General features: G+C 31.7%; 3 protein-coding genes across 3 annotated transcripts; 2 read left to right on the top strand and 1 right to left on the bottom strand.

The window, feature by feature from the left end:
* The first annotated feature begins 200 nt into the window (after nucleotides 1–200).
* On the top strand, nucleotides 201–2,403 carry LOC143627049 (homeobox-leucine zipper protein HDG1-like). The gene is made up of 5 exons (XM_077096949.1): nucleotides 201–593; nucleotides 686–787; nucleotides 862–1,056; nucleotides 1,172–1,693; nucleotides 2,071–2,403. Exons 1-5 carry the CDS (start codon nucleotides 201–203, stop codon nucleotides 2,401–2,403), a joined length of 1,545 nt encoding a protein of 514 aa, XP_076953064.1.
* Nucleotides 2,404–3,950: 1,547 nt separating this feature from the next.
* Nucleotides 3,951–4,703, bottom strand: LOC143627048 (homeobox-leucine zipper protein HDG1-like). Its single transcript, XM_077096947.1, has 3 exons — nucleotides 4,650–4,703; nucleotides 4,381–4,575; nucleotides 3,951–4,271 (listed from the first exon to the last, which is right to left on the bottom strand). The coding sequence occupies exons 1-3, from the start codon at nucleotides 4,701–4,703 to the stop codon at nucleotides 3,951–3,953; spliced, it is 570 nt and encodes a 189-aa protein (XP_076953062.1).
* An 8,261-nt stretch (nucleotides 4,704–12,964) lies between these two features.
* On the top strand, nucleotides 12,965–16,470 carry LOC143627047 (homeobox-leucine zipper protein ROC5-like). The gene is made up of 8 exons (XM_077096946.1): nucleotides 12,965–13,125; nucleotides 13,229–13,307; nucleotides 14,146–14,448; nucleotides 14,582–14,872; nucleotides 14,969–15,070; nucleotides 15,164–15,355; nucleotides 15,447–15,977; nucleotides 16,066–16,470. The coding sequence occupies exons 1-8, from the start codon at nucleotides 12,965–12,967 to the stop codon at nucleotides 16,468–16,470; spliced, it is 2,064 nt and encodes a 687-aa protein (XP_076953061.1).
* Nucleotides 16,471–16,638: the final 168 nt, after the last annotated feature.

The following is a 16,638-nucleotide window of genomic DNA, read 5'->3' as shown; positions in this document are numbered from 1 at the left end:
TTAAATAATTTCTCTTTCTATAGGGTCAAGGGGGGTTCAAATCCTTTTTCAGCTCTCCTCTTTTTCCACGTTACATTTAGCTTTTAAAAACACTATTAAAATTTAAACTTATTCGTTAAGGATGAATTTATAAAATTTATTTAAGTATCCTTTTACTTCCTAAAAAACTAAAACACATACTTTTCTATTATTATAATTAAATGGCCAGGGAAGAAGTACAAGCACCAACAGAGCTAGATCGATTGAGACAAGAAAATGTGTGGATAAAATCGGAGATTAGTAAACTCAACCGGTTCATGTTTGGTATGCCCGCCTCGTCACCAATGAGTATGGACAAGATCTCTCAAACGGAAAGATATATTGAGTTGGCATCAAGTGCCGTGGATGAGCTCTTGAAGCTCGGGATGGCTAATGCTCCCCTATGGAATAGAAACGTGCAACGTGTAACAGAAAACCTAAATTTTGTCGAATATGCAAGGACTTTTCGTCCTTGCCTTGGCACAAGACCACAAGGATTTGTGCCCGAGGCAACAAGGGCTAGCTGTGTTATACCTATGAGTAGTTTAACTCTTGTGAAAGCATTACTTGATGCGGTAACTTATCTTTTTGTTCTTGTTAGGCTTTTTTTAATAGAAAACTGAAGATTATATTGATTTATATGAAAAGATGATTACATGTATTACAGGATAAATATAGAGAAATGTTTACAAGCATGATCGGAAGTTGTAGTACCATGGAAGTGTTTTCAAATGGTATAGGAGGTTCAAGAAACGGTGCTCTACAACTAGTAAGCCATTGTATCTAAATTAATGTTCTTGAAACAGAAAAAATGCTAAAAGCTCAAAATTTAATTTTATGCAGATGAAAACCGAAATTCAATTGCCTTCAAATACCGTGCTGGTTCGATCCATGAAGTTTATTCGGTTCACTGTAAAGCGAGAAGGGGGGCCATGGGTTGTCGTTGATTTGTCCGTTGATAATGGACTAGAAGGGCACTTAACAAGAAGGTGTCCATCTGGTTGTATCCTAGAAGATATGCCAAATGGTATCACAAAGGTATAATGTGTATACATAATTACATATACGTGTATTAATATTCGTTTGTGCATATGCTTTTGTATCACATAATTTTTAAGTTCTAATAATGAATTTATATGTAACAATTATGTAGGTTACCTGGATCGAACATACCGAATACCCAAATAGATTGATGCACAATAAATATGTTCGGTTAATCAGATCCGGTGTGGCCTTTGGTGCACAAAGATGGATCAACGCACTTTTGCGTCATTGTGCGTGCTTTAGAGCTATCACTTCAAACAACAACAATTTGTTTGTATCTGTTAGAAGATCCTTAAAAGCGCTAGCACAACGCATGACGAGTAGATTTTGTGATGCTATTTGTTTGACTGATGGTCAACATTGGAGGTTGGTTTCAGTTGCACCGGGAGCTTCCAAGATCATGGCTCGCAACAGCATTGCCGTCCGTGAACCAGCAGGAGCAGTCTTGTGTGTCACCCATTCGTACTGGACCGTAGCAAGACATCAACACTTGTTTAATCTGTTGATGAATAATGACTTAAGGCACTTGTTGGACATGATAGCCCACAGGTTTGCTACCCGGGAGTATATATGTTTTGCATTGAGCCAAGATGAAGCCAACTCTCATTGCATCTCGACTTTTGATTCCAATGTAAGTTTACAAAGTTCCTTTGTATACCTTAAAGGTATACTAGTAATTATATATCTATATATATTAATATTGCATTTTTTTTCTAATTTTTGTGCTATATAAACTTTCACATATAAATTTGGTTTTGTTGTTTTTAATATTTTAGTTAATTAAATTTTATAAGATAGTAGAATAAAAGTAAAAATTATTAATGATTTTAGTTATAAATAAAATAACAAACTAAACAGGTTTCGATATTTTTGTTTGTTACTAAATAAATATTCATTATTATCATTAACATCAAATAGAATAACAAACCGAACATGTTTCGATATTTTTGTGGACATATTACGACTTTTATGTTTTTAGTTAATTGAAACTTTATTATCTTTTGGCAGGAGCACCCGGTCACGGTACTACAAGAAGCCACGAGTGACATGACGGGGTCACTCATTGTTTATTCAGCTCTGAGTTCTCGTTCAGCAACTGCGGCGATGAACGAGGCATCAAGTACTTCTCAAATAACTCTCTTCCCGGCAGGGTTAGGTATTGTCCCCGTTTATGGTGAAAATGGTAGTGAAGATGGATCAATGGTGACCGTGGGGTTCAATTTATCACACCCAGGTCAAGATATGTGGAGTATCGACATCCACACCGTCAATACTATGAATCGACTGATGGACCGTATAGTTCGGGGAATTAATACACTAATTGCTCAACATGGTCAATAAAGAAGAGAGTGGTTGAGTCGTGTTTTAGCGTCTAGGGTTAGTGAACACCCGTTGATTAGTGTCTGTTTTGGTTCGGGTGTCGATTGTTGTCTCATTTTCCCTTGGTTATGTAGGTTTTTGTTTGCCAACTTTAACTTTGGCTTGGTGTTTTATGTTGTATCAGTTTGATATATTACTTTTCATTTTAAAGGATTGATGACTTTTACATTATGTGTAAACGTTTTGCTATTAATCGTAAATGAAGTTAGTATAGAAAACAAGAATGATATATAAACTTATTAAATTATATCACAACCTTACTCTCTTTAAATTATATAAGTTACTTGTAATGAGATCAAATATAAAAAGTTACATACAAATTAGTTGTTTGTTGGGATGAAGACAAATGAATAACTCCACCAACTTTAAATCATAACAGAATTGATTCATAATTAAATATAATTAAATGCAACTATTATCATATGTTCCACATCCACTCTTAACTCATCAATCTATTTTTATGTTTTTACTTTAATCCTTTTAATTGACTCATCAGTTATCACAACCTTCAACTTTGTTTCACTTAATAGTTAATTTTTTTAACAGCAAAAAGGTTCATATACTCGGGATCACCTTAACAAATAGATCACTCTTTACCTGAAGAACAAAAGGTGATGACTTGACTCACCGAGAGAAAACCCATAGCAAAAATAACCCTTACTCAATCAGGAGCAAATTACTTCAAACGATACTCATATACTTAATACCCAGTTACTAAGTTAGATAAAAGCTTTTATTTGTTTTTATTTTTATTTTTTTGTTATCTTTTAACTTTGTTATTACGATTTGGAATAGTATTATTAATTATTTTAGCTAGGATTATTATTACTGTTATATATAATTTTAATTTAAAGTTAATTTATGACTATAGCTTGTATTTTTAATATTGATAACTATCTTACACATTTCAACTCCATATGACTTTCTATGTAAATTGGAACCAATTCAAAAGCTAACTCTTTTCGGACCTACTCGATTATCTTCATCTTCGTTCAAAAACTATCTAATGCATTCATTCTAATATAGATTTTAAACTTTAATAAGTTTATATATCATTCTTGTTTTCAATACTAACTTCATTTACGATTAATAGCAAAACTCATACTCATAATGTATAAGTCATCAATCCTATAAATATAAAATGAAAAACAATCAAACTCATACAACATAAAACAACAAGCCAAAGTTTAAGTTGGCAAACAAAAACCTACAGAACCAAAGGACAATTGAGACAGCAGTCAATGCCCGAACCCAAACCGAAACTAAGCAACGGGTGTTCACTAACCCTAGACGCTAAAACACGACTCAATCACTCGTCTACTTTCTTCTTTATTGACCATGTTGAGCAATTAATGTATTAATCCCCCGAACTACACGGTCCATCAGTTGGTTCATCGCAAACCCGTGGGCTATCATGTCCCACAAATTTCTTAAGTCTTTATTCATCAACATATTAAACAAGTGTCGATGTTTTGCTACGGTCCAGAACGAATAGGTGACACACAAGACTACTCTGCTGGTTCACGAACACCAACGCTATTGCAAGCCATGATCTTCGAAGCTCCCGGTGCAACCACAACCAACCTCCATTGCTGGCCACCAGTCAAACAAATAGCATCACAAAATCTACGTGCTAGCCCTTTTAAGCATTTTCTAACATTTACAAACAAATTGTTGTTGTTTAACGTGACATCTCTTAAGCACGCACTATGACGCAAAAGTGCATTGATCCATCTTTGTGCACCAAAGGCCACATCAAATCTGATTAGCTGAATATACTTAATGTGGATCGACCGATCCGGGTATTCTGTATGTTCTATCCAGATAACCTACATATTTGATACAAATAAATTCATTGTTAGAACTTAGACATTATGTGATACAAAAACATATGCACAAACGAATATACATAGATGTAATTATGTATACACATTATACCTTTGTAAAACCATTTGGCATATCTTCTAGGATACAACTAGACGGACACCTTCTTGTTAAGTGCTCTTCTGTACCATTATCAACGGACAAATCAATGACAATCCATGGCCCCCCTTCTCGCTTTACAATGAACCGAATAAACTTCATTGATTGAACCAGCACGATATTCGAAATCAATTGAATTTCGGTTTTCATCTGCATAAATTTAAATTTTGAGCTTTTAGCATTTTTTGTATTTCAAGAACATCAATTTAAATACAAGGACTTACTAGTTGTAGAGCACTGTTTCTTGAACCTCCTATACCATTTGAAAACACTTCCATGGTACTACAACTTCCGATCATGCTTGTAAACATTTCTCTATATTTATCCTGTAATACATGTAATCATTTTTTCATATAAGTCGATATGATCTTCGATATTCTATCAAACTAACAAGAACAAAAAGATAAGTTACCGCATCTAGTAATTCTCCCAGTAGAGTAGTTAATCAATGAAGGAGCTTTCTTCTTGAATTCTTTTAACCAAGATGATGAATTTGTGTAAATGATGCGAAGAGAGGAAGAGGTATATATACACACACCAAGAAAGAAGGCGGGGGGGTGTTTGGTGTGAAACAAGAAAGAGAACTTGTATCTTTACGTGTGTACATAGAAATATGTTAAAATTATAATTGTATTCTTTTAACTTTGAATTTGAGATTCCTTCTCACTATGAAAATATCTCATTTCATAGATCATTGCTTTTGACCCAACCTAATTTTTAAATGTTAAAATAAATCTCATAAATTATTTACCTTAAATGTTTCATGAGAAATAAAATTAATTCCAATTTTATTATTGTGTAAAATTAATTTAATACTTCTTAAATGAGTTAGTAATTATTTATCTACAAATTCATTTGTGAATTAATATATATATTGGCCGATTAAATTAAATCAGTTGTTGTCATCACCGCTTTAATGGAAATATTTTAAGTTTTTTTGAAACAATATGTATTTAAGTAATTACAAAGTTAATAAAAACAATGATTTAGAAAAATAAAGTATATTGTATTGTATAATATTATAGTCATCGTACTAACAATTGAAATCATATATGTGGTCACATTTTCTTTACTTTGGTCACTCTTTTGTTTATTAAATTATCTTAAATATACAAAGCATTCAACTTTTTGTATCCTATAAATAAATGAAAATCTGAAATAAGAAATATTAAATGGTGATTAAAATTTATTATTCTGTAATTAGCTGTAATCCCTTCGAATTAAAATTGTCTTTTGGTTTTTTATCTATATTTATTTTTTTAATCTTTATCATCTTATCAAAAATATTTTTTTTTATTTGAAGTTATTACACCATAATATTTTCATTTACTACTTTTCTAATGAATGTAAGATAAATATAATATATTTTGAAGAAGAATAGAGTTTGTTAAGGATTTAACTACTAAAGATAAATTACAAAATAAAAAAATATAAATAAATAGAAATTTAAATGATATAAAGATATTACCATCTCATATAATCTATGTGTGAATTTAACTACTAAACCAAATGCCCTGCTTGTGGTATGGGTATATAATCTATATATGTGTGGGCATGGGGGAAAAGTCAAATTGCACTAATTTTGATATTTTTTTTATTAATTTCGTGAAAATAACGTTAACACTGGCAGAAGAATAATCATGCATCATGTGATGGCGTTGATAGCCGAAAGAGAAGGATACATGCACCAATCGAGGCCCCGATGGTTGAATTATAGGTGCCTTATGTCCATGGGTTGATATATAAATATATATATATATATATATATATATATATATATATATATATATATGGTGAGGATCCTAAGAGAACTCTTTGAAAATTGAGAACTTACATTTTGAGCCACAAAAAAACCCTTAAAATTTTTTTTAAAAAAAGTTATAAAACAAAAAAAACTAAAATTTTTAAAAAGTAAAAAAACCAAAACAATTTATTTTTCATTCCGGTTTCATAAAAAAAAACCCTAATTATACACATATGTATATTTTTATTTAATCTCGATTTACACAATGTACAAATATGTACATTATCATTTATCTTAATTGTACATGTCTGTATAAAGAATAGCTTGTATAAAATTAAAAAATACGTATTATTCATATATGTATAATTTTGCTAAAACCCGTATTTTTTAAATTATTTGTTTATTGTTTTTAACTTTTTTTATTTTTCGTTTTTTAATAATTTTTTGGAATATTGGATTTTAATAATCTCTATTAAATGGTATTGGCCGATAATAATCCCTATTCATTTTATCACCACAGGCGGTCCCAAATTCCAAAAATTTGGCCCTCAATGGTCCCTCGTTAAATATGACTTAACGGCGTTATAGTTTTTTCTGAATTTCAAACCAATGTTTTAGGGCTTTTGATCGTTAGGAGGATACGAGTTGATTGGTGTAAAACTTAGTTCGAAACAATGTTTCAAAATGACGAAGCAATGCTTCAATTCGGGTGTTTGAACTTACAATTAACCAAAATCAAGTCGTTTAGATCATTGTTTGGAGCTAAGTTTTATATCATTCGACTCGTATCTTTCTTCCGATTAATAGTCCTTAAAAGTTAGTTTGAAATTCGGAAAAAAGTATAACGCCGTTAAGTCCTTTTTAACGGGGGACCATTGGGGGCCAACTTTTTTAAATTTGGGACCGTCAGTGGCGATAAAATGAATAGGGATTATTATCGGCCAATATCATTCAATATGGATTATTAAAATCCAATATTCATAATTTTTTTTATTTTTCTTAAAAAGAATTTTCTGTGGTCCAAAATGGTTCTCAAAGTTCTAATTTTCAAAATGGTTCTTACATGATCCTAATCATATATGTGTGTGTGTGTGTGCGCGCGCGCGCACGCGTTGGGGGGTGCTTAAAAGAGAACATTAAAAAAGTGGTGAACTGAGAACTCAATATTAAACCATCTATCTAATCTTGGGGTGCACATTTTGTGTTATTTGATACTCTACATCTCACATGACCTTATAAGTTATTTAAAGAAACAATAAATAAATTATAAATTATTAAAAGTAAACAATTTTATAAAATAGAAAAAATTATTACTTGATTATTTAAATTTTGTCAAGTCTATAAAATAAAAATGATAAATATAATATAAGAATAAAAAAATGAAAGGAAAGAAAAAAATAAAGAGTTAAGTGTCGTTTTAGTACATGTGGTTTGGTCAACTACGCAACTTTAATACATATTCTTTATTTTGTGCAAATGGCTACCTCAGTTTCAAAAAACTTGCATTTTTAGTTTTTTTTTCTAAACCCGTCTATTTGTTCCGTTAAGTCACAGATAATTTGGTAACTTTATAATTTTCTTTGTTTTTTTATTTTCTTTTAAACGCTTATATCTTATATACCCTAAATCCCCAAATCATAATATCAAAATCCAAATCCTAAATCCACAAACAATTTCTCCATATTATTATCATCTGTAACAACCTTAATCGTCGGCCTTCTTTCTTTAACGGTCTCCTGCCGACGAGCCTCCACGATTTTCTCTTTGAGATGGGTAAACCATACCTTCAAGCTAGCATACTTCTTCGTCTTCTTTGGCGGCTTCGTCGGAATGTTGTCATCAGATTAAGTCATGTCGTGACCGCCATTCTTCACCCGCTATACACTCAACCAAACACCGGAACTCATCGGTGTTCTCTTCTCAGGCGGGATTTGGATCAAAATTAAACATCGCGACTTCGTAGGTGCGAATATTATCGGGATCATAACCAGCTGTATGGGTTTCAAAAAAATTCGATTACCTGCGTGTGTTGGATTTGGGTTTATGGAATCATAACGTGTCGTCAGAGTTTCACCGGAAAACTGACTAGCGGTGACGGAGGTGGCGGTGGCGCCGGTGTGTATTGGATCTGGTTTATGGAGTCGATGTCAAAATGTTGGTAATCGAGAGGCTAATTGAATACATGTGTGTACTTCTAATGAATCAATGATTGATAAAGGAGAAAGGGTTTGGGGATTTAGGGTTTGAATTTATGTTATGATTTGGGGATTTAGGGTTTACAAGATATAAGCGTTTAAAAGAAAAAAAAACAAAGAAAATAAGGAAGTTACCAACCCTGACTTAACAAAAAAATAGACGGGATTAGAAAAAAAGTATTAAAAATGCAATTTTTTGAAACCGAGGTAGCCATTTGCACAAAATAAAGAATATGTACTAAAGTTACGTAGTTGGCCAAACCAAATGTGTCACACCCCAACCTACGGCGGAATGTCGGGGTGCGAACCGTTGGTTCACAGCTCATAAGGTACTATCATGCAATTTAAAATGTGACAATATCTAATTAATTATTTTAAATAACCAAATATCATCCAAGTACATAAAATTCAAAGAAAGTCCAAAACAAACCCAAAATAAAAACAAATAGTCTTGGAATAAGTTTTAAATTCTGAAGGTATCTCTACGTGTTCTTCACCTTGACTTCAAACCAACTGATAACCTACGAATGCGTAAAAAACAACATATATTTGTCAAAATTAGGTTGAGTGAGAAAGTCACCAGTTTTTAATACAATATATATTAAAACGCAAAACTGTTATTGTGAGTATGAACAATCAAAGGGTGTCGGTAAACCATTGCTTAGCGAATCGGGCTTTGGCTACTACGACGGTCGGATGATCATACTATAATGTAATTATGATGGGTCTCTTCGAATGCGATAAAATAAAACAAATAACCAAGTAGAAATTAGTCATTTAAAATATGTGACTTGTCCGGACAAAAGCGTTTTCCAGTAACCGGCAAGTAACGTCGTTATGATTCTGTCAGTCGCGGACCGTTATGAATGAAAACGTTAAAAGATGGGACCGTCAGCAGCCAATTTTTTTAGTTGATACCGACATCGACCAGAAGATGACAGTTGAGATTAATTAAAACCAATGTACCTAAATTATAATAATATAATAAAAGTAGATGTAGCAAATATGTAACTTCTTTATTTAATTATTTCTAACAACTAAACTATGATTTTTTCCTAGCGTTTAAATACGATACAGTATGTTGCGTACACAGAAGATTATAACCCCAATGAAAAAACGCTCTATATATTAGCATTGGTACCCAAACGAAAAAAATATTCTATTGTCAGTCTCGTTACCCTAAATCAAAGTTTCTTTCTTCGCTTGTTTTTCTATAACATTATTTGTAACACAATCAAGTTCTTGTTACTTCTTAAAACGCGATCAAATACCTTTGTCATCTGATTGAAGACTCCAACAAAGGCCTCTTTATATCGATATGGTTTTCCGCTACGAAATACTCGAATCCGTCTCACATTCAGGTTATCGCATGTCATTCATTTTATTCTATTCATATGCATACAAAAAATCTATTGCGAGTTTTTTTCTTTATTTACATATGTATATTAATCCAAAAGACATTTATATATGGCAATCATAATCTAGGTTAATACTTTGGTTTTCGTTTGTAAACAAATCAGAGTTATGACTATTTTTTTAGATTAACGTGTTGATGATCAAATAGTTATTTGGGAGTTGATCTTTAGAAAATGCACTAGTATTTCACTTGTTATACGTAAAGATGCACAAACTGATTTTAATCCCTTAACCTGTTTGGGCTGAACCTTGTTCGCTAAGTCTACAACTGTCAAAAGTCAAAACTGATTTATGATCGGTTTTTGACCGATTACGACCAGTTTTGGACAGTTTTCGATACAATTAACCGATTTGGGTAGAAAGAATTACAAACCGGTTCTAAATTTATGGTTTCAGTTTGTTTCAAACTGGTTTCTACATAAGGTGTTCAAGACATATGGTCATGATGAATTGAACTACATATATAATAAAAGAAACATAAACAAAAATGCCTATATTTATAATAATAACTAAATAAACAAATTCTAGGATGATTGATTATGTAACATGGTGTATATTTTATTGATAATTTAAAATGTTGTATATTTTATTCTTTTATTAAATAGTGTAAAAGTGTCATTTTTAAATGTGGTGAGTGGTAGGAAATATGGGTTTCTCAATGAATACCTAAGTTCAAATCCTACTTACAATACTTTGGGGGAGACATGGGTTGCTAAATGAAGGAAGGTTGGGATCTTTGTAATCTTCATTTCGATCCTGAGGGCGTCCGGGTTTTACCACCAATGGGTCTTCCGGCGGGTGGGTTTTTACCGGAACCAGAGATAACTTGGAAGCACTTAAGGGTTTCGTACGACAGGTTGGGCCAGCTTGTGGGGACCTTTTTCTATTGGATCACCTCGTACAAAATACGTATGCATTCTATGATTGTTGGCCATTTAAAAAAATAGTATAAAAATATAATGTGTGATATTCTCTTTATTCAAGCATTAATTAATATAATTGGGTTGGCATTAGTATATTGTTTTTATTGTCATTAATATATTGTTTTAGTTGTCATTACCTCAAATTTCAATGGACCATGCTTACATCTCCTTCTTTGCCGAAATATTTTCAAGTTTCTAAAAATTTGGTAAGATGATTAAAATAAAAACCATTATTATCATGCAATATATTAGAAGAATGTATTAATATATGCATGATAGATTTTAATTTTTACTTCAATGCCTAAAAAAGTTAAACATCCTTTTTTTTACTAATTAAATATCAATAGTTTATGGTAATTAATTTAACCAAAAAAACATAGTTAATGGAAAAATGATAATACAATGAAAATAATAATTAACTATAATTGTTTCAAAAATTTTATTATGATCTCTGGTTTATGAGATGGAAATATATTTATATCGTTACGATTTTCTATTTCATTTTATTTTTTGATTTTGTATTTTATCTTTAGTAGTCTGCACCTTAAAAACTCTATTTTTTCTTTAAAAAATATTATATTTATCTTACATTTCCTTAAAAAAAAAGTAGTAGATGACAATATTATAGTGTAATAACTTCAAAGAAAAAAAATTGTTTTAGATAAGATGATAAAGAAAAAAAATAAAAAATAATAATAATAAAAAATAAATGATATTTTAATTTGAATGATTACATCTAATTACTGGATAAAAAATTTTAATCATCATTTAATATTTCTCAGATTTTCATTTATTTATGGGAAGACAAAAAAATGATTGCTTTGTACATTTAAGATAATTTAATAAACAAAAAAGTGTCAAAGTAAAGAAAATTTGACCACAAATATGAATTTAATTATTAGTATGATAGCTATAAGATTATTATACAACACGATAAACTTCAACATTTTTTTTTAGAAATCGTTGTTTTATTTCATTGTTTATATTAACCAAACAATCACTTAAATACTTATTGTTTCTGAAAACTTACAACATTTGATTTAATCTTTGTTTTAACAGCTAATACATCTTTGTTCTTGAAATGTACTTTTAACAAATTTTCCCTTACAATGACCCCCCTGACCACCCATACGAAGTGAACATTTGGGAAAACCTCTCCAACCACCCCCACTAAATTGGTGATGACAACATCTAACTTAACTGAATCGGTCGAATATATATATACATTAATGTAAAAATGAGTTCGTAGATACATAATTACTCCTAATTTGTTTAAGAGGTTTTAAATTAATCTCTATAATATTACATAATCAAGTTAGACTTAATTAGGTTTCTCATAAAAGGTTTAAATAACTAATTTATGAGAATTGTTTTATATTTAAAAGTTAGATTGGGTTAAATGCAATGACTATGTGAAATGGGATATACTTTCATATTGAGAACGAATCTTAAATTTGAAGCTAATGGAAAAGAATTAAAATAAAAGTTTTAACATATTTTTATTTACATCTCATTTCTTGGTGTGTATGTGTGTGCATATATATCTTTGCATCCCTTCACATCAGTACATCACTTGCACAATTTGTCCTGTTACTTAAAATAATTTAAGGAGAAAGCTCATTTGTCGATTAGTAGTTCTTAACAAGTGATAAAGTATCTTCTTCAATTTTATTTTGTACTTGTTACATATCATTTTATCTTTTTAGTCTTGCTTATGTTTTTGTGAATCTTTAGCAATGGGTCATATTTCTATCAGATTTTGTCTTTTTTTTTTCTAGTTTCTTACCGATGAAGATTTTCTAATATAATCCTTGCCTTTCAGGAAAAAAATATATATTAAAGACTACATTTTTTTTGTTATGAAAAATCAAGTCTTTCGATATAACACCCAAACTTGTAACTTTTTTTTTGTTGGTTAGATCTTTTAGCTGGTGAAATTAAACAAACAATGATGTTTTGTCATAACTTATTGCTTATTATTTTAACTGCATGAAAAAGAAAAGTTTTTTGTTTTTTTGTCATTTCATAACATAAAATGAAATATTATCACGTCTAGCTGTTTGTTACAAAAGCTTCAAATAATTCAAGATTAATATTTGATTTAATTTATAGTAAATACGTTTCACAAAAACTAGAAACATACATCTTTTTATTATTGTCTTCTCGTGTAGTTTTTTTTTTAAGAATCCACTCAACTTTATTAGTAGCGGATTTTAAATAAAGTGCATTTTGCTTTACGATTCTGCAGACGAAAGTCAAAAATGGAAGGATATAGTTTTTATGGGGAAGAAATAGTGCCTACAACCGCATCTGGTGGAAACGAGAATTCAACATTAGCATCAAGTAACGAACAGGAAATCCATCGTTCTTCAGGTTCACAACGGGTACAACATTCACCATATCAAATTGAAGAACTCGAAAAGTAATACTCATTTTTCCTCTTTCTGGTATTTACTAAATTAAATTAGAGTCCATGCATATATAGTTATTTATTTTGTTTTGTTTATTTTGTTTTGTGTTACTAGGTTATTTAAGAAGAACGATCACCCTGGTGAGAAAGAAATGATAGATATTGGAAGGAAACTCAATATCGAAGAGAAAAAGGTCAAATTTTGGTTTCAAAATAAAAGAACTCAAATAAAGGTAATGTTTGATAATATATTTACTTTTGGAATACTTTTGTGGCAAAAAATTTAAGTTCAAGAAATATACAAATATCTGACATTTTAATGCATAAACTTGAAATAATGTTCTAATATTAATATATATGGCTTTGGAAAAGAAATTAATATATGTGGTTTTGAAAAAGAACCCTAGACCCATTATTTTTTTTTAACAAATATGTTGCTTCTACTATTCACTCCTATATGGGGGTGCAAACGAGCCGAACATGAGCTCGACTAGGCTCGAGCTTGGCTTGTTTAACTTACATGAAGCTTGAGCTCGGCTCGTTTTGTTTCGAGCTCTATTCTCAAAGCTTGGGCTCGACTCATGAGTATATTTTCAAACTCGAGCTTGGCTCGTTTACTATTATTATTATTTTTTATATATTTTAATTTCTTTTGTATAGATTTTTTTCAATTATAATTTTATGTATAAAATAATATATATTATTTAGTTATTTTTCCATAATATTATATATACTAATTAGTAGTTATTAAATTTATATTTTAAAAAATTATATAAATGACAGGCTTGTTTAGGCTCGTGAGCCGGATTGAGCTCGATAAGTGAGGTTCGGGTTTGGGATCGTATATTAAATGAGCTTATTTTTAGGCTCCAGCTCGATAAGCTCGGCTAGATTGAGCTTTTTCACGAGCCGATCTCGAGTAGCTCGCGAACGGCTCGGCTCGTTTGCGCCCTACTCCTAGACCTAGACCCACTATTATTTGGATGGCATCTAATTAAGTGGTATTATAATTTATTAACTACATTTGTGTAGGCTCAAATGGAGCGTGATGAAATTAGTTCTCTAAAGAAAGAGAATGAGAAACTTAAGCTTGAGATTTTAGCATTGAAAGAAGCTATAAAGAACCCGATTTGCAGCAAATGCGGTGCGCAAGCAACAATTTCGGACAGTTTCATTGAACAACAAAAGCTCAAGATAGAGAACGAGCGATTAAAAGAGAAGCTTAGTAGAGTGACGAGGGTCTTGAATAAAACGCTTAGCACGCCTTCGACACTTTCTAGTCCATTGCCAAACAAAATGACAAGTCTAATGACACAAACATGGAAGAGTCAACAGGTATACATAAATGTTTACATTTTAATACATCTCATATATTACAAATGTTTCACTTTATAAACTTTCTTGCTTTGTTACTAACAAATAATAATGTCAAATTCACAGAAGGAAGCTCCAACAATTATATTATAAGCCCACGGAGTCGCAATCACAAATACGCAACAAAGTAGATATTCAAAGGAATGGATATTTTGAGCAAGCATCAAGGGCCGTGGAAGAGATCTTGAGGCTTGGGCTAGTTAATGCTCCGCTATGGAAACGAAACAAGGAAGGTGGAGGAGAAACCCTTGAGTTCGTCGAATATGTAAAGGCTTTTACTCCTTGCCTTGGCACCAAACCACCTGGATTCGTATCCGAGGCTACAAGGGCTAGTAGTGTGGTACCAATAAGTGGTTCAACCCTTGTGAAAGCATTACTCAATGCGGTAAGTTTTATTTTTTGTCTTTGTTAGTTTAAAAGAAAACCAAAACCAACATTTTATTAAGTTATACGAAAATTTGATTAATTTTGTGTACTACAGGATCAATGGAGAGAGATGTTTACGGGTTTGATCGGAAGTTGTACTACAACGGAAGTGATTTCTCAAGGCGTAGCAGGTTCAAGAAGCGGTGCTCTCCAACTAGTAAGCCTTATTGGATTTTTTTTTTTTTTGCTTTTAATCTCCTCTATTAAAGTTATTGTTTAGCATATGCTAAAATATCAATTTTTTATGCAGATGAAAGATGAAATCCAAGTCATCTCACCTTTAGTACCAGTTCGAGTCCTTAAGTTTGTAAGATTCGTCAAACAAGCAGAGGGGCTATGGATTGTGGCTGATGTATCCATTAATTATGGAATGGATAGCCATGTAACAAGAAGGTGTCCGTCTGGTTGTATCATACATGATATGCCAAAGGGTTTATCAAAGGTGTATATATATATATGTGTGTGTAAAATAATTTGTATATATATATTTTTATTGCATAATCACTGATTAAAATATAATTATATATGTGTAGATTACCTGGATCGAACATGTTGAATACAATGAGCAATTGGTCCCCGATCAGTATCGCAAGTTAATTAGGTCGGGTCTTGGCTTTGGGGCGAAAAGATTGATTAGCGCACTTTTGCGGCATTGTGAGGGTGTAAGAGCCACCACATCACCCACTCTTAACACCCACTTGCTTAAAGATGCAAAAAGAAGCTTGAAATGCCTAGCACAACGCATGAAGAGTATCTTTTGTGTTGGGATTTGTTTGACTAGTGGTCATGGATGGGATTTAATTTCGGAAGCACCAGGAAGACCAAGGATCATGGCACGCAAGTGCGTAGTTGGTTCTAGCGAATCATTAAGAATAATCACTAGTGCAACCTATTCAGTATGGATACCAACAAACCATCAACACTTGTTTGGTTTGTTGCTAAGAAAAGACTTGAGGTGTATGTGGGATTTGATATGCCATAGGATTGCTACAAATGACATGATCAACTTCCCATTGGGTCAAGATAAAACCGACTCTAATAGCATCTTGATTTTGAATTCCAATGTAAGTTTAAATAGCTATTTTCTACTTATACTTACTAGTCTTAATAATCAAATGCTTATTTTCTAACTTCATTTTTTTTCTCATGTAGACACTCGCGGCAGATGATCAAATTATGGTTTTCCAGGAGAATTCGAGTGACATGACAGGATCACTCATTGTCTATGCAACAATGGATTACCCAACAGTGTCCTTGCTGATGTATAGCAAAGACACTTCTTCGGTGGCACTTTTGCCATCAGGGATATCTATTGTCCCGGGTTATGGTGAAGATAGCACAGGTGCACCGGGTGGTGAACGTGGATCCATGGTGACTGTGGGATACCAAATATTACAAGCTACCCCAAACCTCAAGACGGAAACCATCAGCACCATAAATGATCTAGTGTCACGAACAGTTCTAGGAATTAAAAAAAATGGTTCGATCTATTCGACAATAAGAGTAGACTGGTGGTTGAACTATGTATTTGAGTCTAGTATTAGTGTCAAGGGTTGATCCTTATTCAGTTATTTGTTATTATTGTGGATTTATTTAATATCGTTTACATTCTTTTAGTATTGTAAATTTATTTTTGATATCACGTAAATGTGTATATGAGTTGTCTTTTCGATAAAATTTTAAAACAATAAATACTTTTTGATAAAATTTAATTTAGCCTTAGGC

The sequence above is a fragment of the Bidens hawaiensis genome, unplaced genomic scaffold (assembly GCF_021521415.1).
Source record: "Bidens hawaiensis isolate Kalapana, Puna unplaced genomic scaffold, B.hawaiensis_p1.1 tig00004595_1, whole genome shotgun sequence".
Taxonomy (NCBI): domain Eukaryota; kingdom Viridiplantae; phylum Streptophyta; class Magnoliopsida; order Asterales; family Asteraceae; genus Bidens; species Bidens hawaiensis.
The sequence above is the reverse complement of the archived record's forward strand: the minus strand, read 5'-3'. Positions and strand labels throughout refer to the sequence as shown.